General features: G+C 38.2%; 1 protein-coding gene and 1 pseudogene across 9 annotated transcripts in view; both read right to left on the bottom strand.

Moving 5' to 3' along the window:
- Positions 1–22,944, bottom strand: part of UVRAG (UV radiation resistance associated) — a 373,872-nt gene that overhangs the window by 116,910 nt on the left and 234,018 nt on the right. For all 9 annotated transcript variants that reach the window (XM_049714244.1, XM_049714243.1, XM_049714245.1 and 6 more), the window contains one exon: positions 18,872–19,037. In XM_049714244.1, the coding sequence (XP_049570201.1) occupies positions 18,872–19,037 (166 nt within the window). The remainder of the gene's footprint in view (positions 1–18,871; positions 19,038–22,944) is intronic.
- On the bottom strand, positions 498–8,207 carry LOC105748510 (tomoregulin-1-like; annotated as a pseudogene).

Genomic DNA, 22,944 nt, shown 5'->3' with positions numbered 1-22,944 from the left:
GATAATATGCTCACTTTCTTAGTCTGTATCTGCTCTATAAAAACATCTAGCCTTTACAGAACTGATTTTAAACTAATCATTTATTTTAAAAAGGAAAAAAGGAGATGGTTTTAACTTTTTTTTTAAATGACAGAGTAAGCTTTATTCAAATCTGTTTGTTAAACAGACTATTTTCATAACATCTAAATCTACTTTTCAGTGATCCGTTCCATCATTGCTACCATATACTTTAAAAAATTCAGTATTATTTTTTCAAAGAGAGAAATGATCAAATTCCAGTTCACACATCTTATAAATATTTTACACCTAACACACACAGCTTTACAGTTCGTGCAACAGGTAGTGTCTAAAAAATCGGTTAATAAATCTCAAGAACATTGAAATGTCTAAACACAGTGTCTTCTAGATTTTTTTTTGTAAGAAAAGTAATCCGTAAACATCTTTACCTTCAGTTCAAGCTTGGTCATTTGCTGTGGTCACTGTGGAAGAAGTGGAAGTGGTCCGTCTTTGCAAAAATATTACATTGCATGGGTAAAGAACAAGTCTTAGAATTACCATGTAATACAAATTTGTGAAATCAATTTCTGTATTTAAAAACATAAAACAAAGACTAAACAGTCCAAAACTGTTGTAGCTGAATATTCTAAATACGAGCCAACAGTACACTACAAATGTCCAAAAAGAAGGCCTCTGAAATAAATATTTCCATTCTTTAAAAAAAAGACATAATTTATATGTACATCACATCGTCAGTATACATATAAAAGTCATCAGTTTAAACCATTCTGGAAATATGTATCTGAAGTAAAATGGCCTAGGTTTTGCTGCTGTCGACCTCTATTGTTTTTAGGGCATTTTCTTGTTATGCACATGACAACTGCTACTATAATGGCAATCTGTACGGCTCCAATAACTGCTGCAGTAAGAACATGAGTGAGCTTTTGCCTACTTGGCACTACACAGAGAATACTAAAGTCTGTCTTTTCACAGTGCTGTCCAGTGTAACCAGACTCACATCTACAAGAAGCCTGAGTAGAATAAATGAATTCACATTTTCCATGGATACAGTAACTACTGAGGTTTTCAGGGCAAAGCATGTGGTTTCCAATATAAACATCTTCCCTTTGATCATTAGCATCTTTCACATCTGGTTGATATTGTAGTCCATCATTTTTCTTTCCCAACAAACTAGTGTCATCTGTGTCTGTGCAATGACCAAGATGCCTTATATCAATTTGTTCTTGTTTTATATAAGATGCTTCTCGAACAAAACAGGGATTGTTATAGGAACTCCCATCAGAAGCAGACACAGGATTAAAACTGTATCCACTGCAATCTATATTACATACGCACCCAACATTCTCTGTATCTTCATCACACTCAGCTTTATATTTGCAAGGTCCACACTTGGAGTGTTTTCCGTGAACAACTCTCCCTGCCCCTTCCTATTCTCTCTCTCCAGATCCAGAGCCATTATCAGAGTAGCATGGTCCCCTTGCTACTACTATTATCTCTTCCTGGTGCTTACAAGCAGCCCTTCTGGGAAAGCATTCATTTTGGTACGTGTCCCCATTTGATCCACAGATGGGAATATAATTTGTATGGCACATATACATAACTTCTGAGAATTTTGTGCCTTTTTGGTTTTTTGGCCGTGTTGAGTCTTCGTTGCTGCGCTCGGGCTTTCTCTAGTTGCGGTGAGCGGGGGCTACTCTTCGTTGTGGCGCACGGGCTTCTCATTGCAGTGGCTTCTCTTTTTGCGGAGCATGGGCTCTAGGTACATGGGCTCAGTAGGTGTGGCTCTTGCAGGCTCTAGAGCGCAGGCTCAGTAGTTGTAGCACATGGGCTTAGTTGCTCACAGCACATGGGATCTTCCGGGACCAGGGAGCAAACCCGTGTCCCCTGCATTGGCAGGTGGATTCTTAACCACTGCGCCACCATGGAAGTCCCTGCCATTTTTTTGTTTTGAATTTTATTTTATTTTTTTATACAACAGCTTCTTATTAGTTATCTATTTTATACATATTAGTGTATATATGTCAATCCCAATCTCCCAATTCATCCCACCAGCGCCCCCATTACTATAATCCAAAAACCTAGAAAAATGTCTCTCAGGCAGTACATAATTACTGAACATTTGATGAATGAATGAATAGGTGAGCAGGTTCATTTATGTGTTTATAATTCTGACACTATGAACCCTGACTTTGAATTAGCATTTAATAATAAAAATACTACAAAATTGAGTTAAGTGTCTATTCCAAATTGCATGCTAAAAAGACAGGTAGGTTCCCCCCAAAATGATACAAAATGAGAAAGGAAACTTCTTTCAATTAAGTGTGACCAAGCTGTATCTTCTTAGAACAGAATACTGCTTATCATTTCCCCTAGAAATCTCTGAAGGAAAATAACATGCTATTTATTTACCAAATTCTTCTCAACCACCTCAGGAATCTCCCATTTTTTGATTTATGCAGAGACCACAAATAATATAGAAGCCAGAAAATAATAAAAGAAAGTCTTGTATCTCCCATACAGAACACTATTTAGCAAATTCAATATTAGGAGGTGACTTCTAAAAAGTTTTTCCTCTAGTAACTAATATTTTAAAGTCAGAAATGATAAAATTATGCTACTGCACACTCAATAAAATAAATATTCCTTCTATGGAATATTTTACAACAGAAGTTGTCTCAATAAATTCATTCGTCATCTACACATTTTAAAAAGGTTTAGTATAGCTGTCAATCAAACTCCAAGAGACTTGCCATTTCTCATTAACTTTCCAACTGTATATTTATACAAACTAAATAATAAAATGCTCCAGTTGCTTACTGGTGTGTTTAATTAACTTACAGCAGTAAATTTCTATAACTAACTACTGTTAACACTTCTAGTATTTCATCACTAGACTCTCAACATCATGAACCTGGGAGTCATCATTTATATTAATGGGAGTTACTAACAAGCAGGATGGGAAGAACTAATTCTTTTGTAAGTCTTTTAAAAAGGTTTCCAATAATATACATGAGTAGCACTCAAAATTCTTGGCATTTATTATCATCAATATTTCCTCAAAAGTAAATATGGAGAACCACTATTATAAAACTAATCAAGAACTGGTATATGAAAATTATATGAATTATGAGAAAAAGTAACCACCTGCATCAACCCTGTATGAAAAGGAGATGCTGTATACAAAGAAACATGTATTCTAGTCTTAAAGGAAGTAGCTTTAAGAAAAAAAGGTGGGGGGGCTTCCCTGGTGGCGCAGTGATTAAGAATCTGCCTGCCAATGCAAGGGACACGGGTTCGAGCCCTGGCCCGGGAAGATGCCACATGCCACGGAGCAACTAAGCCCGTGCACCACAACTACTGAGCCTGAGCTCCAGAGCCCGCAAGCCACAACTTCTGAGCCCACATGCCACAACTAATGAAGCCTGCACACCTAGAGCCCGTGCTCCAAAACATGAGAAGCCACAATGAGAAGCCTGCTCACCACAACAAAGAGTAGCCCCCGCTCACTGCAACTAGAGAAAGCCCGCGCACAGCAACGAGGATCCAACACAGCCATAAATAAATAAATGAATGAATGAATGAATAAATAAATTTATAAAAAAAGAAAATTATGTTTCAATGTAATGGAGACCCTGAAAGGAATAGTACAAAAGGATAGAGTCACTTTAAAAAAAGTATATACTAGCTATATAACTGTGAATAATTCCAATACAGAATAATAGAGGTAGCCAAGAGATAATTTAATTATCTACATAATACAGACACCATAAATATTCATAGATAGCATAAATGTAAAAGCTACTCAAAAGCCTAATATATAACCAGGAGTGAGGCTGTTAGGTTGAGGAAAGTTTGTGCAGATTTAACTGTATTTTCAAATTGCCCTCTGAAACAAACTAACTGAAACTCTCACAAAGGATAAGAGTTCCTTTTCACCTATATGCTCACTAAATTAGGTACTAAACAGACATTCGACTTCTGGCCAGGTTGATGGAGGTAAAATGGTATCTCTTGTGGTGTTAATTTGCATTTTCCTGATTACCAGTGAGACTAGTAAAATACTAGTGAGTATTTTGTCCTTATGTCATTAGATATTTAGGGTTTGTTCTTCTGTAACAGCTTCTTTATACACTATCTCCATATTTCTATTGGGTTGACTGCTCCTTTTCTTATTAATATATAAAGGTTTTCTTCCCCACATATTCTGGATCCTGACCCTTGGCTGATCTATGTGATAACAAACCTCTTCTCCTGATATGTGGCTTTACCTTTTCATTCTGTTATTAGCAAGTTTTAAGAAATGAAATCAAAGTTATGGATCATTTCTCATATTATGGTCTGTATGTTTCTGTGATTTATTTAAGAGATCCTTTCTGAATTAGAAGCCATGGACTTCTCAAATTTCTCATTTCTACTTATTATTATCACCCCGTATACAAATATTTACTGACTGACTATTATATGCAATGGTAATTTTATATAAATTCCCTCTTTTACTCTTCACATTTCTCTAAAGCCAGTGCACAGAGACTAATGAGGCAAAATAAACTGGTTCAAGATGTGCTTGATACTGAAGTTCTTTCAGAAGAGTGAAATGGAAAAGCCATTTCTCCTTTCCTAAGTTTAGAAAACACAACTTTTATTATTCACATGCCAATATATATAGTTAATCCCTGTTAAATAGTTATATATGGAAATGAATATATATTTAAGTCAAATTAGTCATATATTTATTATAACCAACCTGTGATCCAGAACACTTTATAAAGATATATTACTATGCTTTGAATAAATGGATATATGTATATTGATATTAACCACTCAAAGCTAATCACCTTTGAAAGTAATTTTCATTTTTACATCAACTAAAGATTGAACTATTAACTTATCCCTCTTTTATTTATGCCTAAAAGAAAACTGCTGAGCAACCCGAAGTCACTCACCAGGCTGGGTGAGAAACTAGATGCTTTGGCCAATGGAAAGGGGCAATACCTGTATTTTGCCAGGGTGTGTGTCCTTCTGTTGTATCTAGCCTTTGCTTGGGCAGCTCCTAAGCCTCTTCCACACTCAGCAGCTCAGATGTTTAGGGGCCACCTCCTAAAGCATGCCTTTGCTGGCTGCTCAACTCATCCCCAAGTATTTCTAACATGACCCTTATAATGCTGAGGATGACTGTCTACTGACTTGCTCTCCATCCCTGATGCCACTTCAGCAGCTGAGTAATTTCACCTAATACCAGCATCTTGTACAGTGACAAACGTACTAGTCCTCAACATATGGTCTGACTTCAGTGATGTAAGTCTTCTGTAATTTAACTCTCCTGTGACTTAACTATACATGAGTTAACTCTCATATCAATTTTTCATTTCAAGGAATTAGAGAAGAAAAACTCTGAAAACCAATTGATCATTTAATCCAATTCAGAAGTTACATCTGGTGATCTTATAACTGTAAATTATTGTGGGGAGAGGAGTAAAAAATGGTAGTGAATAGAACCATTTGGTTAAAAGAATGATATAAATTTGTTTTACAATTACACTATTATCCAGGACATAAATGTTATTCCTAGAAAACTGTCTAAAGAACTATTATAATAAGATGCTTTGGGAAGTTACAATAAGTTCACATCTACCTAAAAATAATTTTCTTACCTTTCCACCCATTTATTTCTTCAGAAAACTGAAAGATTCCACAAATCACTTACTCCAAACTCTCTGGCTTGATATAATTGTCCTCATATCCCTCACTATTTGCCTACCAAAAGATCTAACATAAGAATTAAAGGAAAGAAAGATACTACTTTCAATGTAACATCAATAAAATCAAGTCTTATTTATTAGAGTAAATGATTAATTCATATCAGAATCCAAAGCATCTATGCCGTCATATGATACACATTAATAACAGACTGCAGAAGGCCAGTCCATGCTACCTGGAGAACTCACTGATGCTCTGGGGACCTCCTGTTGAGAAACACTGATTTCACATATTCTAATAATGTAACAATCTTTAACCCATGACATAGCCCACTATTAACTAAATATATGATTCCTCTACTTTCCCCGGTCCCTCAAAGCATTACATTGAACCTCTCTACACTGATTTGAGCACACTGCAAACCAGAAAAGCAGTAAGTTCAAGTTAGGGTCACATGTCAGAGTCATCTGGTTTTCTTTTTTATTCCACTGTCCCATTATATTACTGTATTTTAATTTAGTTGGTTGCAGAAAGCTGAGATGACAATAATACTAGAGAAGACTTCCTCATCCAGATAATAACATCAGCACTGTAAAACACACTTCATTAAAAACAACACACACAACAATATGCTTCCAAATGTCAGAGATGAAATGGCTACACAATTACTTTTGACTCATTTTCCACATTTCCCCTCTCTCAGTGGACTGCCTAATCTCCGTAAGGTGTTCATTTCCTGTTTCACCCAGCAACCACCTTCTGCATTTTTATTTTGTTGATTTCTGCTGCCTAAAATTTCCATGGGGATTCCTTATTTTAAAACACACTCGTTGCTCTCACTCCTGAACACAGCCCAATTAGCACGGCTGCCTGTGCCTTGGATTACAACAGGCACTGAAGTTAATAGCTTCCCATGGTCCTAAGGGAGTGTATGAAACAAGGATTGTCCTGGCCAGAGCATCTAGAGTTAAAACTATGGGCTAGAGCATGGAGTGTCAGATTACTTAATAGCATTTGCAGAAACTGAACATCCCTTTTGTTCTCCTAATTCAATTCAAAAAATATTTATTGAGTGTTTACACAATACAAGGCTCTCGGTAAGACAATGGAGTAAGTTTCATGCCAAGTAAGATGCAGTTTCTACACTGAAAATATTTCAGACAACAAAAAGACAACTCTAATACATCACTTGTATCACTGGGTTGCTGTTAAAATGAAATGAGAACATATATAAACATAACTCATTTCTGAGATACTACATAGAATTGTTCATAGGATCACAAAAGGCTACGACAGTCCATCAAACTATGGGGAATTAAGAAAGACTTTACAAGGAAAGTTTTAGATAATAATGGAAGAGCTTTATGTACAACCACAATTAGGTTATGAACTGAGAGGGCACTGGGATAAGACTAAAAAAGTAAGTAGCAGGCCAGGCTGGGAACTGTTTAACTATTTGAACCTGCTCTACATTCCTTTTATGAATAAGGGTTTCAGCATTCGCTGAACCGATACGTTCTAAAACACAGACACTTACTTGACTCACTAGCAGATATTAGGCAGTAAACTCCCTGAGTAGTTGAAGTAAGAAACAAGCCTTCAGACCTGCAACAGTTTTTGTTTTGTTTTTTTTTGTGTGTGGTACGCGGGCCTCTCACTGTTGTGGCCTCTCCTGTTATGGAGCACAGGCTCCGGACGCACAGGCTCAACGGCCATGGCTCACGGACCCAGCCGCTCCACGGCATGTGGGATTCTCCCGGACTGGGGCACGAACCTGTGTCCCCTGCATCGGCAGGCGGACTCTCAACCACTGCGCCACCAGGGAAGCCCCTGCAACAGTTTATTTTACCCTGTGCTCTGGGAAACTTCATTAGTCCTTTCCATTTACACCAATGACTGAAAGACGATGTACCCTGTGGCATTACTACAAAAAGAAATCTAGTACTATTCTACTGGGTTACATTTTTAATTTTCCTTAACCTTTTCTTAGGCCCACGTTTCCTTTTAGCACCTAGAATTAGGAAAAAAAAAAATACATGGCTGCCTGGAATTACTGTTGCAAAGCTCAAAGTATACATAATCGTAGGTGCAAAATTTTATTGAGCATCTTCTGTGTGCCAAGCACTGTGCTTCATTTAAACCTCATGATAATCTAGTGGCATAGATATTATACCAGGTGAACCAAGACTCAGAGAGGACAACCTTTCCCCAGTTGCTCAGTGATTACAGGTGAAGTCCCAACATAACTTCAAAGACTTAAGTGATAAAAAACCAAAAACAAACTCTGCCTAGTTTAAATAAATTGAGGAAAGAGAGAAGAAAAGAGAGGCATTTTGCATTGTACCTTTTAGAGGAAAAACAAATGTTAAGTGAACCAACTGATAAATGAGATTTAAATAATTAACATTTTCAATAAGAACACAGTGACTCCGCTTAATATATAGGAATTCACATCATGGCATTTTTTACCAGTGAGCTTCCCCTAAACCAGGAAAGGGGTATTTCAGTCTCATATATAGCCCCCCCCCTCCTTTTTTTTTTTTTTTTGCAGTACGCGGGCCTCTCACTGTTGTGGCCTCTCCCGTTGGAGCACAGGCTCCAGACGCACAGGCTCAGCGGCCATGGCTCACGGGCCCAGCCGCTCTGTGGCATGTGGGATCTTCCCGGACCGGGGCACGAACCCGTGTCCCCTGCATCGGCAGGCGGACTCTCAACCACTGCGCCACCAGGGAAGCCCTATAGCCCCTTTTTGATAAATATACTTCTTCCATCTCCTAAATGCTTGCTTAAAAGTACTACGCTTAACAATTGGACCATCTTCTGGGCTTGATTCCCTCAGGGGGCCAGATCAACGTGAAAGCTTAGTTAACTTATTTGACCTTACTTCATCTTTCAAGCTCTTTCTCCATTTGTGAAATGAAGGGTTGACTCATACGACCTAAGAATATTCTGACTGGTTTTAAAACACGTCTACAATGCTGCATGTACAGAAACATTTTTTTTCATCTTTATTTTTGTTCCACTGTGTACTCTTAGGTGGTTATAATGGAGCTGGACTATAGACATTTGGGAAAGTTTTCACATGAACAGAGATTTTTCAACTTAGGTCACACTCCTGTAATCAAGTAGAAAACCTGAAAGAACTAATAATTTTATTCATTTCAGCTGTATTAGTCACACTGAAAAATATTCGTTTGATTATACTTTTAAGGTGCACAGCAAGAAAAAATAGAAAACCAAAGCATTTGGTTCACCCTCTGCCTCTAGTCATCACAATCACTGTTCAATATAAAGGTCTGAGGTCTGAGTTCCTGACTACTTTAAATGCCAGCATCTGAGCAACAACCTATAATAAAATGAAGATGAAAGGTTACAAAAAATGTTCTAATTTATAGGATAAACAGTAGAAGAGTTGAAAATTAAGGCCACATCACTTAAGCCTAAGCATCATGTGAAAATCTCCCACTTCTGGAAGGAGGCCATCAGATTTAATTGGACGCCACGAAAGTAAACATGCTAATTTAGTGAAAACAGCGACTACTTCTGAACTCTCCACATTAAAACAGCTCGATTACAAACAGAAGCCGAGAATGTTTATACGAAAGAATCTAGAATTTTTAATATAAGATGTGTCAACAGGTGTTTAAGTATGCCTAAAGCAGACAAGAATAGCAATGAGGAGTCAGAATTATAGTCAGAAAAAATTTAGGTTTTCAATACATGCTAATGAAATCCCAAGGGTCAGTCACTATTTCTATAGAGAATCTGCTACTTATGCAAATAAAGTTCAAAGTATTCTCACTGATTCAAGGAGACACCATTAGAAAAAATTCTCATTCATTTATTAATAGGGCAGTGTGGCCAGGCCAAGAGGTAGGCTGAAGGAATACAGATAGGCCATCAGTCTGATCACTGCCACTCAGCAAATTCCTTTGTCCCTTCCCTCCTGGCAAAATGCAACCTGGTTATGCTGAAGGGGAAGCTCCATAAACATCCAGACATGCCAAGGTGGCTGAAAGGTGGCTCAAGACACAGGCTTGGGGATCTGTCTCCCCAGCTCCTTTATGTATAAGTATACATGATGGCCATATGCACCCCAGTCACAAAAAGGTGGCAGATCGTTAGAACTGACCATTCCTTCTCTCATGAGCATGAAATCCACATGCAGTGACTACGATCTGGGCCCAGGATTGTCTGATTTTGGATAGATCACAATTTCTTTGTACTCTAGAATTTGTTTCTAAAAGAAATCAGAATCAATCAGGTTAAAAAAGCAATTCCTGGGGTTTTAGTCAAGATCTTCCACAGGAATAAACATAAGCACAAAAAAATCCACAAAATGGGAAAAGCAGCACTACCATTTCTCTTGGTTCCAATAATCCCACTACAGAAAAATAGCTGACCAGCTTTTAGAGATCTGTAAAAACCTTGTCAGGGACAGGCCAGGAAGTTTCAAAAGTGCCTGCCAATTTACACCATTCCCTATTTCTCCTTCTGAAAATAAAACAAAAAATTTCAGACACCTTTTGAGGGCTTGAAAAGCCAAATGCTCTGACCAGCTATGTCGTAGCTCAATCTATTGAGCTAGTCTATTCTGAATGTATTACCTAACAGATGGTTAAGTAGCACAACAACAATGACCAACACATTTCATTTCAAAAATCACTTTAAAACCTACTTTTCAGTCCTCAGTGAAAAACGAAATAAGGGGTAAAAGAACATTGCAGCTGGACTCTGGCTACATTCCTTCGTGTTTTGTGGTCTGAGCCTCAAAATGAAATGCAGCAAAGATTTCAGAGTTTCCCTTTACAGTGTGCAGGTGCACAAGTAATGGTTTAGGCAAGGCATCAGTCCAGACCTGGGCTTCAAACAGACCATACAAAGGAGAAAACTAGTTTTTGGTGTTTTTTTTCCCCCTTGTAGCAAAACTAGCTAAATAGAGCTTTGAACCCTAATATATCACATTCCAATGGCCAGATGAAACAGGTAATCAGAGAGGGCAGAGGCTGAGGATTCCTAGGCCTATTACAATAAGCATAATTTATCCAATTAGTCATTTAATTCCTATTTTCCCATGAAGACATGATTCCACCTAATACCCTGGAAAGGTTCACATGAAAATTGACACACTCAGGAGAAAAGAAAACCATGTCTAATCTGCTCCTTCAGTCATCCAGGCTAATAACTGAGAGGCTGATTCAATCAACAAGCATAATCAATAAATGTATTTGTATTTAGATATTTATTTACACATCTATGTTGTTCCAAAATGGATCTGAAGTGCTTTACTGCCCAGTGAAAATATTTGATAGTTCATAAAATCTAAGACAGCATCAACTGTGAACTGCATCATTAACTTATGTATCACTAAGAAAAGATAAATGCTATCAACCATGCCATTAATTGTAAGATGTATCTCATTTTTAGCAATATTAAAATGTCAAAAGTATTTACATTAGAATCAATAAAATACAATTTGTGTTTCAGTGAAAAGGGGGAGATAGAGGTGTAATATAAAATTCATTCACTAAAAAGCAATTCCTGTGGTTCTCTTGGCTGCCAAAGAAAAAAATGAGTAACATCATCACCAAAATCTCCCTGGCCTTCCCAGATTGCTTCGGAAAATCAATCAATAAACAAATCATCACTACTACTCACACTGGCGCATACTACTTGGAGTGCTCACATGTTAAGCTGCTCCTTCACAAATTAAAGTGCACAGCTGATCTGGAGAGAGAGTACCCCTCCTTCAAGATCCCAAAGTGACCTTCCTACATAACTAATATTTTAAGGCAGATCATCATGCACAAATCTGATAAAAATCTGGAGAGATACTTAATTTTCTTAATATGGAGCCTACAGAAGGTTGGGAGGCATTCTCCACAAAACTACAAGGTCATCTCTGTGAAAGACATATCTGGTTATGGTATTCTCTCCTCTTAAAATTACCTAGGGGTCCCTTCATCCCTTACAAGTAGTGTTTTTCATCATTACACAAACAAATGGAATGGAGTCAGCAAAAATGGTACAGTAAGTAGATCAAAGGACTTGTCCCTCTAGAGAAACATTGAAAAAAAAAAAATCAAGCAAAAACTGTCAAAGGCTTACAACAACTGGCTGAACAATGAATCAAGAAAAAGGAAACTCAAAATCAGAAGGAATGCTTTGCAGCATTTTTACTTATCTTGTCCTTAACCCCCTCTCCAGCTCAGCAGTGGTCTTAAAGACAGCAGGCTGCCCTTGTGGGGCCCTGACCCCTGGTTCTTAAGGGAGCAGAGCAGATCTTATTCTAAAACATTTGGGTTGGTTTGTTCTAACTTATCTGGGGGCGACCTGCAGGACTAATGCAAGGTACTTGCCTTTGTTTTGCCTAGTCAGAACTCACTCAGTGAGGAAAAGCAGAAGACACTGCTCAAGAAGTAAGACAAACCAGAGCTTCCCTGGTGGCGCAGTGGTTGAGAGTCCGCCTGCCGATGCAGGGGACACGGGTTCGTGCCCCGGTCCAGGAAGATCCCACATGCCACGGAGCGGCTGGGCCCATGAGCCATGGCCACTGAGCCTGCGCGTCCGGAGCCTGTGCTCCGCAACACGAGAGGCCACGACAGTGAGAGGCCCGCGTACTGCAAAAAAAAAAAAAAAAAAAAAAAAAAAAAGAAAAGAGAAAAAAAGAAAGCTCTCATATCAGTAACCTAACTTTACATCTAAAGGAATAGAAAACAAAACCCAAAACTAGCAGAATGAAAGAAATAATAATGATTAGAGATAAAAGAGACAAAAACAACAGAGAGAATCAACAAAACCAAAAAGTCAATTCTTTGAAAAGATCCATCACATCTTCTCATTCTAGCTAAAAGTTTTTAGCTACAATAAGAAAATAAAAAAGGGCTTCCCTGGTGGCGCAGTGGTTGAGAGTCCGCCTGCCGATGCAGGGGACACGGGTTTGTGCCCCGGTCTGGGAAGATCCCACATGCCGCAGAGGGGCTGGGCCCGTGAGCCATGGCCGCTGAGCCTGCCCGTCCAGAGCCTGTGCTCCACAGCGGGAGAGGCCACAACGGTGAGAGGCCCATGTACTGTAAAAAAAAGGAAAGAAAAAAGGCACAAACAACTAAAATCAGAAATGAAAATAGACATCATTAAAGACCTTACAGAAATGAAAGGGATTATAAAAAATACTATGAACAACTGTCACCAACAAATTAGATAACCTAGATGAAATGGTCTTGTTCTTAGAAACACACAAATGATATAAACTGAGTCAGGAATATATAAAAAATATGAACAGACCTATAATAAGAAATTGAATCACTAATCAAAAACCTCCCAACAAAGAAAAGAACAGAACCACTTGGCTCCACTGGTAAATTCTAACATACATTTAAAAGAAGAATTAACAGCAATCCTCAAACTCTTCCAATAAAGTAGAAGAGAAGGGAACACTTACTTCATAATGCTTTCTATGAGGCCACTATTATCCTGACAGAAAAGCCATGCAAGAAGACTATGGTCTTCTATATATTCCTTATAAATATACATGCAAAAATCCTCAATGAATTGCTAGCAAACTGAAGCCAACAGCTTATTAAAAGGTCCTCTTTCATAAACAAGACCAAAAGACAACCCTCAGAATGGGAGAAAATATTTGCAAATGAAGCAACTGACAAAGGATTAATCTCCAAAATGTACAAGCAGCTCATGCAGCTCAATAACAAAAAAACAAACAACCCAATCCAAAAATGGGCAGAAGACCTAAATAGACATTTCTCCAAAGAAGATATACAGACTGCCAACAAACACATGAAAGAATGCTCAACATCATTAATCATTAGAGAAATGCAAATCAAAACTACAATGAGGTTATCACCTCACACCAGTCAGAATGGCATCATGAAAAAATCTACAAACAATAAATGCTGGAGAGGGTGTGGAGAAAAGGGAACACTCTTGCACTGCTGATGGGAATGTGAATTGGTTCAGCCACTATGGAGAACAGTATGGAGGTTCCTTAAAAAACTACAAATAGAACTACCATATGACCCAGCAATCCCACTACTGGGCATATACCCTGAGAAAACCAAAATTCAAAAAGAGTCATGTACCAAAATGTTCATTGCAGCTCTATTTACAATAGCCCGGAGATGGAAACAACCTAAGTGCCCATCGTCAGATGAATGGATAAAGAAGATGTGGCACATACATACAATGGAATATCACTCAGCCACAAAAACAAACGAAATTGAGCTATTTGTAATGAGGTGGATAGACCTAGAGTCTGTCATACAGAGTGAAGTAAGTCAGAAAGAAAAAGACAAATACCGTATGCTAACACATATATATGGAATTTAAGAAAAAATGTAATGAAGAACCTAGGGGTAAGACAGGAATAAAGACACAGACCTACTGGAGAACGGACTTGAGGTTATGGGGAGGGGGAAGGGTGAGCTGTGACAGGGCGAGAGAGAGTCATGGACATATACACACTAACAAACGTAGTAAGGTAGATAGCTAGTGGGAAGCAGCCGCATGGCACAGGGATATTGTCTCGGTGCTTTGTGACAGCCTGGAGGGGTGGGATAGGGAGGGTGGGAGGGAGGGAGACGCAAGAGGGAAGACATATGGGAACATATGTATATGTATAACTGATTCACTTTGTTATAAAGCAGAAACTAACACACCATTGTAAAGCAATTATACCCCAATAAAGATGTTAAAAAAAAAAAAAAGGCCCTCTTTGCAGAAATAGAAAAGATGATCTTCAAATTCATATGGAATTGCAAAGGGCTCTGAATAGCCAGAAAAGTACTGAAAAAGAACAAAGTTGGAGCATTCACAATTTCAGAGTTTATTGTGGAATTGATATATAACAATAGACATATGAACCTGTGGACTAGAACTGAGAGTTCAGAAATACTCTACGGCTAATTAATTTTCAACAAGTGTGCCAAAGCCATTCAATGAGGAAAGAATAGTCTCTTTAACAAATGATGCAGATACAGCTGGATATCCTAATGTAAAAGAATGGAGTTGGACCCCTAAGCCATAACATATACAAAAATTAACCCAAAGTGGGTCAAAGACCTACATATGAGAGATAAAATGCTATGACTATTTCAAGAAAACAAAGGGGTAAATCTTCATGAGCTCGGATTTAGCAATGGATTTTAGATATGAAACCAAAAGCTCTAGAAACAAACACACACAAAAAAGATAAATTAGACCTGATCAAAATCCGAAACTTTTATGCATCAAAGTACACTATAAAGAAAGTAAAACAACTATTTTAATCTCCTCTTATTCACCCCATTGATAAGAGACCCCTAGGGTCATGGGGATGGTTGAACACTCAACGTCTGACACTGGACATATGAGATTAAAAGCATATTACTGGTCACACATACTCAAATCCCAGGGGAGGAGGACACTGCATGCCACACAGAGTCACATGGGGTTACACCTGAGAAGAGAGTGAACAACCAGGAGCTATGGGTGGCAGGCTCTGTAGTATGAAAAGGACAGAGTGGTGATGATTGGTTCCCAGGGGAGGATGTGATTGGTTTGTTTCCATAATTACCCATCTGGCGAGGAACTGAAATTTACTACTCAGGAATAAGCACAGACTACCTAGACCCCTGAATAAAGAGGGTTGTTTGGATAGGGGGCCTGATCCATGGGAGCAGAGTTGGGAGGGACTATTCAAGGCCCTCCTGGTTTCACCAGATATCCAGGCAGCACATAATACTGACCTTAATTTTAGGCCTTAAACCGTAACAACCTAGAGAATGGGAGAAAATACTTGCAAATGATTTACCTGATAAGAGTCTAGTATGCAGAATATACAAAGAAGTCTTACAACTCAACGAAAACAGGAACAACCCAATTAAAAATATGGGCAAGAGGTGAGGAAGATTAAGAGGTACAGACTTCCAGTTATAAATTACATGAGTCACGGGTTTGAACTGTACAGTGTGGGGAGTATAGTCTTAATTATGTAATATCTTCGTATGGTGACAATAATTAGACTTATTGTAGTGATCATTTTGAAATGCACAGAAAAATCAAATCACTATGTTGTTACCAGGACATAGTGTTGTAGGTCAACTGTACTTCAAAACCAAACAAACTCATAGGAAAAGAGATCAGATTTATGGTCACCAGAGGCGGAGGGGTAAGGGGTGGGAGGAAATTGTATGAAGGCAGTCAAAAGGTAAAAACTTCCAGTTATACGATAAACAAGTACTAGGGATGTAACATAAAACATGATTGATATAATTAATACCGCTGAATGTTATAAATAAAAGTGGTTAAGAGAGTAAGTCCTAAGAGTTCTCATCACAAGGAAAAAAATTTTTTTCTGTTTCTTTAATTGTTTTCCCTACATGAGATGATGGGTGTTCACTAAACTTACTGTGGTAAGCATTTCATGATGTATATAGGTCAGTCATTATGCTGTACACCTTGAACTTTTACGGTGCTGTATATCAATTACATCTCAATAAAACTGAAAGGAAAAATAACAGGCTGAAAATCTGAGTAGGTATTTCTCCAAACAAGATATACAAATGGCCAGCAAGAACATGAAGAAATGCTCAACATCATTAGTCATTAAGGAAATACAAATCAAAAGCACAATGATATGTATACCACTTTATACCAGGGAATGTAAGCTGGTGTAGCTGTTGTGGAAAACAGTTTGGTGGTGCCTCAAAAAGTTCAACATAGAATTACCATATGACCCAGCAATTCCACTTCAAGTTATATGCTCGAAAGAACTGAAAATGGATACTCAAGCAAATACTTGTACATGAATGATCACAGCCAAAAAGTGGAAATAACCCAAATGCCCATCAACAGACGAATGCATAAACAAAATGTGGTATATACATTCAATGGAATATTATTCAGCCATAAAAGTACATGAAGCACTGATTGTGCTCAATGTGGATACACTGAAAATATTAGGCTAAGTGAAAGAAACCCTAAACAAAAGGTTACATGTCGTAAATGATTCCAGTTATACGAAATATCCAGAAGAGGTATCCATAGAGACAGAAAGCAAATGGGGTGGTTGCCAGGGACTGAAGAAAGGGGTTACTGGGTAGGAGAACAGGGAGTGACTACTTAATAGATACAGGGTTTTCTTTCAGGGTGATGAAAATGTTTTGGAACTAGATAGAAGTGGTGATTACATAATACCATGAAGATACTAAATGCCACTGAATTGTACACTGTAAAAAAGTTATGTTATGTGAATTTCACCTCAATTTTTTAAAAAGAGGAAAGAAACCATACTCATGTCCCCTTCTGTCAAACATATATATTTCAGGCTCTCTTTAAATAAAAGGTTTTGAAATTGAAAATAATACTTGGGCTATAAAGTAATCAATGCCTTTGAAAAGGAACTGAATAGAACTATACACACGCTCCCAGCCCTCCACTTACAAGCCCTACCAGATACAGTACTAAATTCTTCCACTGATGCTCACCTTTCCTGCCTTTTCTCTTGCAGTTTCCTAAATAGAGTGGAGGATATTTCATTTCTTCACGCCCACGAACACAACATTCGCAATCCATCAGTAGAACAGTGGTTCTCAAACCTGGCTGCACATTACAGTCACTTCAGGGGCTTTAGAAAAATATATCTCATGTCTGGGCTTATCAACTGAATCAGAATTTCTGGAGGAGAGGCATTTCCATGTTTCTATGCTAGATTATTTTTATTCTGCCTTTAGTATTTCCCTTAGTATAGGTCTGCTCAGATGCGTTTTCTCAGTACTGATAGTCTGAAATGTCTTTATTTTGCCTTTACTTTTTTTTTTTTAATTAATTTATTTTTGGCCGCATTGGGTCTTCATCGCTCTGCGTGGGGTTTCTCTAGTTGCGGCGAGTGGGGGCTACTCTTCATTGTGGTGCGCGGGCGTCTCATTGTGGTGGCTTCTCTTGTTGTGGAGCACGGGCCGTAGGCACATGGGGTTCAGTAGTTGTGGTGAACGGGCTTAGTTGCTCCATGGCATGTGGGATCTTCCCAGACCAGGGATCAAACCCATATCCCCTGCACTGGCGGCAGATTCTTAACCACTGTGCCACCGGGGAAGTCCCCTGCCTTTACTTTTGAAGGATAATTCACTGAATACAGAATTCTAAGTTGGCAGTATCATTTTACATGCTTTAAAAATGTCACTGCAGGGCTTCCCTGGTGGTGCAGTGGTTGAGAGTCTGCCTGCCGATGCAGGGGACACGGGTTCGTGCCCCCGTCTGGGAAGATCCCACATGCCGCGGAGCAGTTGGGCCCGTGAGCCATGGCCACTGAGCCTGCGCGTACGGAGCCTGTGCTCCACAACGGAAGAGGCCACAACAGTGAGAGGCCCGCGTACTGAAAAAAAAAAAAAAAAAATTCACTGCATCATCTCCGGTTCCCAATGTTTCTCTTAAGAAATTAGCTTTCAGCCTTATTATTGCTCTTTTGAGGCAAATCTCTTTTCTCTCTAGGTAATTTTAATATTTTCACTTTATCTCTTTGGTTTTCAGCTGTTTTACTATAATTCCCCTAAGTATGTTTGCTTTGAACATATTTTGTGTTGTATTTAATGCTTCTTGAACTTACAGCTTGATGTCTTTTGTCAAATTTGAACTCTGTCATTATCTCTTAAAATGTTACAATTACCCTGTGTGCTCTCTTCTCCCTCTCTGTGACTCCAATTATATGTATATTAGACTTTTTATTGTGTCCTACATATGTCTAGCACTTTTCGATAAATCCATCTCTTTTGTACTTGTGCCTGGTCAGGTATTTTCTCCTGAGCTATCTTCCAGTTCACAAACCCATTTTTTAGATATGTACAATCTGCTGTTAAGTCTTTTATCTTTTTCCTGGTTGTCTCTCTGACAAATCTTTAAGCATTTCATTTGGTGACTAGCGGCAACAGATATTACATGAATATTTGCAGAGTATATGATACTTACCTCACAAAAGCAAATTAAATTTGAATGAGTCAATTTTGCTATCAACAGCAATTTTGACTACACTCTATTTTAAAGAAATGGAGCACTTTACAAAGGATATACAAAAATCACCACAATCTAGGTCACATTTTATATTTTTAATACAGTTGATGCTTCATACTGCCTTAATGTTAAAAGAATATTTTAAAAGGATACTTACTCTCTCTCCTTTTCAGTCAACTTGTCATTAATATTATCTTTGATTGTTGATCTCGATCCCTTATGAATTATAGGATATCTGAGGGGCACTTGTAGGAAAAAGGAAATCATTGATACTAAATGTGCAGTGTAACCAAGGGCAACAGCAATGCTTCCATCATCTTTTGCTGTAAATTCAAAAACAGAGAAATAGAAAATAACTATTTACCTTATAAATGTACCTATGAGATCATAATAAATCAATTTCAAGAGAGATTTTATAAGAAATAATTGAGAAAATATTATTCACCTAAATTATATGAATTTTACAGAAATCTAAACACATTAATAAGATTTGAAATTTCATCTACTACATTTAAAACTATTCCCCAGTAATTAATGTGATGAGATTAAAATTTGATATATAATCTTAAGAGTTCTTACTGCATTCAAATCTCCATTACTTTCTTTCCCAGCATTTTTAAGGGCAAAAATAATACCTGAGTCTATTATACAATGCAAAAATTAGTTTCAGAGGTTTAAACATTACATCTATATTAACATTATACATTTTAATCGTTAACAACTTTATAAGCAAAACAGTTGTACTGTTGTACTATTGTACAGGTGAAGTGAAACAGCACAGTGCATCCTTATGGGGTATGTTCTCAATATTCATAAAGAGAGCATTGTTTAAGTCTGTGAAGTTTGAGATAGGATAAGGAGAAAAAAATGTTTTAAATAGTAAAAGGTCAAAAACCACATTGTTCATATATATTCTATTTATGCAATTTTTGTGTGGAAGCAACTGTTGGAAAAAATACATGTCTCCTACAGTCAAACATAAGTATGTATCTTTTAAGAAGTCACAGATTTTTAACTCAACATCTAGATTTCTGCTACTGCCTACCAAGTGACAAATAATCATTCAGGTACCCAGAACTGAGGGTAATACAATAAAAAGTTTTAAGCTTGCCCCAGGGGTAAGGAAAAAGTAACTGCTTGGTATACAATATTCTTAAAATACTTTAAAAAGTTCTCTCTCTCTCTCTCTCTCTCTCTCTCTCTCTCTCTCTCACACACACACATACACATTTAACACATATCTGGAATACATCTGGCTAGAGAAAGGCTGAAATGATTGAGATGACCTTGGCTTGAGTATTTCCTGATTTTTAAGAGTACCTTTAACTTCAATTATTAGTAATATTTTCCACATTCTTCTTTTTTATATTATCTAAGCACTACCTTCTTACTGTAGGACCCCTACTATAGCCGTATACTACTCAGTGCATTCTCCACCCTTGACTACCAAAGCAGATTCCTTGATCATACTGTAAAAATAGGTAATTTTTATTGTACACTTTTTTTTCTGCCAGGAATTGACCATGATGCTTTATTTCTGATAGTCATTCATTCATCAACAATTAATAAACTGGGCACGTTTTATATGCTATTTCATTCAATTTATAGATGAAGAAATAAGATTCAAAGAAGTTAAGGAACCTCTCCAAACTAAGATAGCTAGTATGTGGGATGACCTGACACGGACGCCTCTGTCTTTAAGCACTCTACCATACTGTCGCAGAACTTTACTGTGGAATGTAACAATTTTTAACTTTGGAGCCTAGAACACACCAAGCATATAACACACGTGTATTATCTTAGTTTCTTCACACTTTTCTAGTAAGGGCAAAGAACACATAAAAACTCCTTGGTAACATGTTCTCTCAAATCAAACCGATGAAAAAAAAATCAAACAGCATTCCTTTCAACTGACTACTGGGCATGCCCTAACTGACGAGAATCCTATTTTTAGAGACCATGTGCTCTTGGCCCAGACTCACAGTACTATAATACTTTCGTACTGTTGAAATATGTATATCAGACTACCTTAGAGACTGAAATTACATTACATTGTAAATGCATTACATTATAATTTAATCATCATATATAATATTAGAGCCAGGAGAAACCTTAGAAATCACTGCATCTGATGCTATCAACTTAGAAATGAGAAAAATAAGATTCACGTAGCATAAGTGACTTGGTCAAAGCCATTTAAGTAAAAACTATGAGTGATGGAGTGGGAGAGAGAATTCTATCTATACCCCAGCCCCCCAAATATTTATCCCTGGAAGCACAGCTGGGATGGTGAGTTCCATCAGATGTTGCTGAATCCTGCCTCCTGCTTTCTCTAAAGAATAGGGCTTATCAAATTTAAAATATTTCTATCAGTAAAAGGACTTGGTCTTTCAGAACCTTCTTTTGAGGGGAGAGGAAGAAAAAAAGAACTTACAGTAAGTAAGCTCTTACAGTAAGAACTGTAAGAACTTACATTTAAGTAAGCTTACTGTACAGTAAGTACTTACAGTAAGTAAGAACTTACAGTAAGTAAGCTTTTCCTTTCGTATGTGACCTGACAGAAAAGGATTTGAAAACTTCCAAAAATCAGAATGCCTCTCAGTTAGCCTGCCCAAAATAGGTCAAGTGCAAACTATAGTTTAAAAAATCTATCCAAAGCTAAACACTCAAGCATCTCCAGTTTTCCGTATTACTAAAAGGGTAATACTAAAGAATTAAGTTTGCCTATTTCGAGGACTACATCCACATATATATTAAAAGAACGGAAACTGGTCTTCTAACACCATCTCCTTTCAATAATCAAAACAATTTTGTGGGTTTCCCTGATGGCGCAGTGGTTAAGAATCTGCCTGCCAATGCAGGGGACACGGGTTTGAGCCCTGGTCCGGGAAGATGTCACATGCTGCGGAGCAACTAAGCCCGTGCGCCACAACTACTGAAGCCTGTGCACCTAGAGCCCGTGCAGCTTAAAGAAGAGAAGCTACCGCAATGAGAAGCCTGCGCACTGCAACGAAGAGCAGCTCCCACTCGCCGCAACTAGAGAAAGCCTGCATGCAGCAACGAAGACCCAAAGCAGCCAAATAAATAAATAAAATTAATTAATTAAAAACAAAACAGGGCTTCCCTGGTGGCACAGTGGTTGAGAGTCCGCCTGCTGATGCAGGGGACACGGGTTCGTGCCCTGGTCCAGGAAGATCCCACATGCCGCGGAGTGGCTGGGCCCGTGAGCCATGGCCGCTGAGCCTGCGCGTCCAGAGCCTGTGCTCCGCAATGGGAGAGGCCACAACAGTGAGAGGCCCGCGTACCGCAAAAAACAACAACAACAAAAAACCAATTTTGATTAAATTTAAACATAAAAGGGCATCTCTAAGAGAATCTTACATATGTACATCAAAAACCAAAAAGAAATAGCAAAAATGGAAAACTGGGTAATACTGGAAATCAGTTTTGATTCTAGTTGTTCACACTCACCATTGTTTCCACCACAAGACTCCCCCTCCACCCATTAAAAACCCTAGGTTGCTTCCCATTCCAGGCCATAGTGCTCCGTCACAGCCTCGCAGTTAAACACTGTGGTGTTGGATTTCCAATATTGAAGCTTTATATTAAAAAGCATTTTAAAAGGACCACGGGTAAGGCATTACAGGGCCCAAGGGTATTCCAATACCCTCAAAAGGAAAACCACCTCCTGGTAGGGAAGTCACTTTCATCACCCCAAGACCACTGTACCTCCAGTGGGAAAATGTGAGCTCATGTGGTTAATTATGGCTATTGCTGGCCACGAAACCTCAGATGTCACATTCTGTTGCCAATCACTTTAGCTAAAAAAACCAAAAGGTTTAAGGTTTCCAGCATTCCAAGATCTAAAAGGTTTTTTACCTGCCAAAGCCAAAACCTGGCTCTCTGGGGTGTGCTTTTCCAGTAAGCATTAATGACGCCCCTAACACCTAATGCAGAGCAGAGGCTTGTATTCCTTATGCTGCTCTGGGGGTTAGAAAGGTCACAGATGATAGGTTTGTTGGTGAAAAGAAGTTAGAGGGGGAGTGGGAGGGTTCAGGGAGGAACAGGAATAAACTGTAGACTCAGGTAAGTGAAAAAGCCCTTATTACAACAATGTTTTAAGGGGCTTACAAACAAAACAAAATTCTGCAGTTTCCTCATAATAAATATTTCTGGTTTTTCGGGCCTCTCACTGTTGTGGCCTCTCCCACTGCGGAGCACAGGCTTCGG

The sequence above is a fragment of the Orcinus orca genome, chromosome 8 (genome assembly GCF_937001465.1).
Source record: "Orcinus orca chromosome 8, mOrcOrc1.1, whole genome shotgun sequence".
Taxonomy (NCBI): domain Eukaryota; kingdom Metazoa; phylum Chordata; class Mammalia; order Artiodactyla; family Delphinidae; genus Orcinus; species Orcinus orca.
Note: the sequence above shows the minus strand (reverse complement) of the source record. Positions and strands in the feature narration are given on the sequence as shown.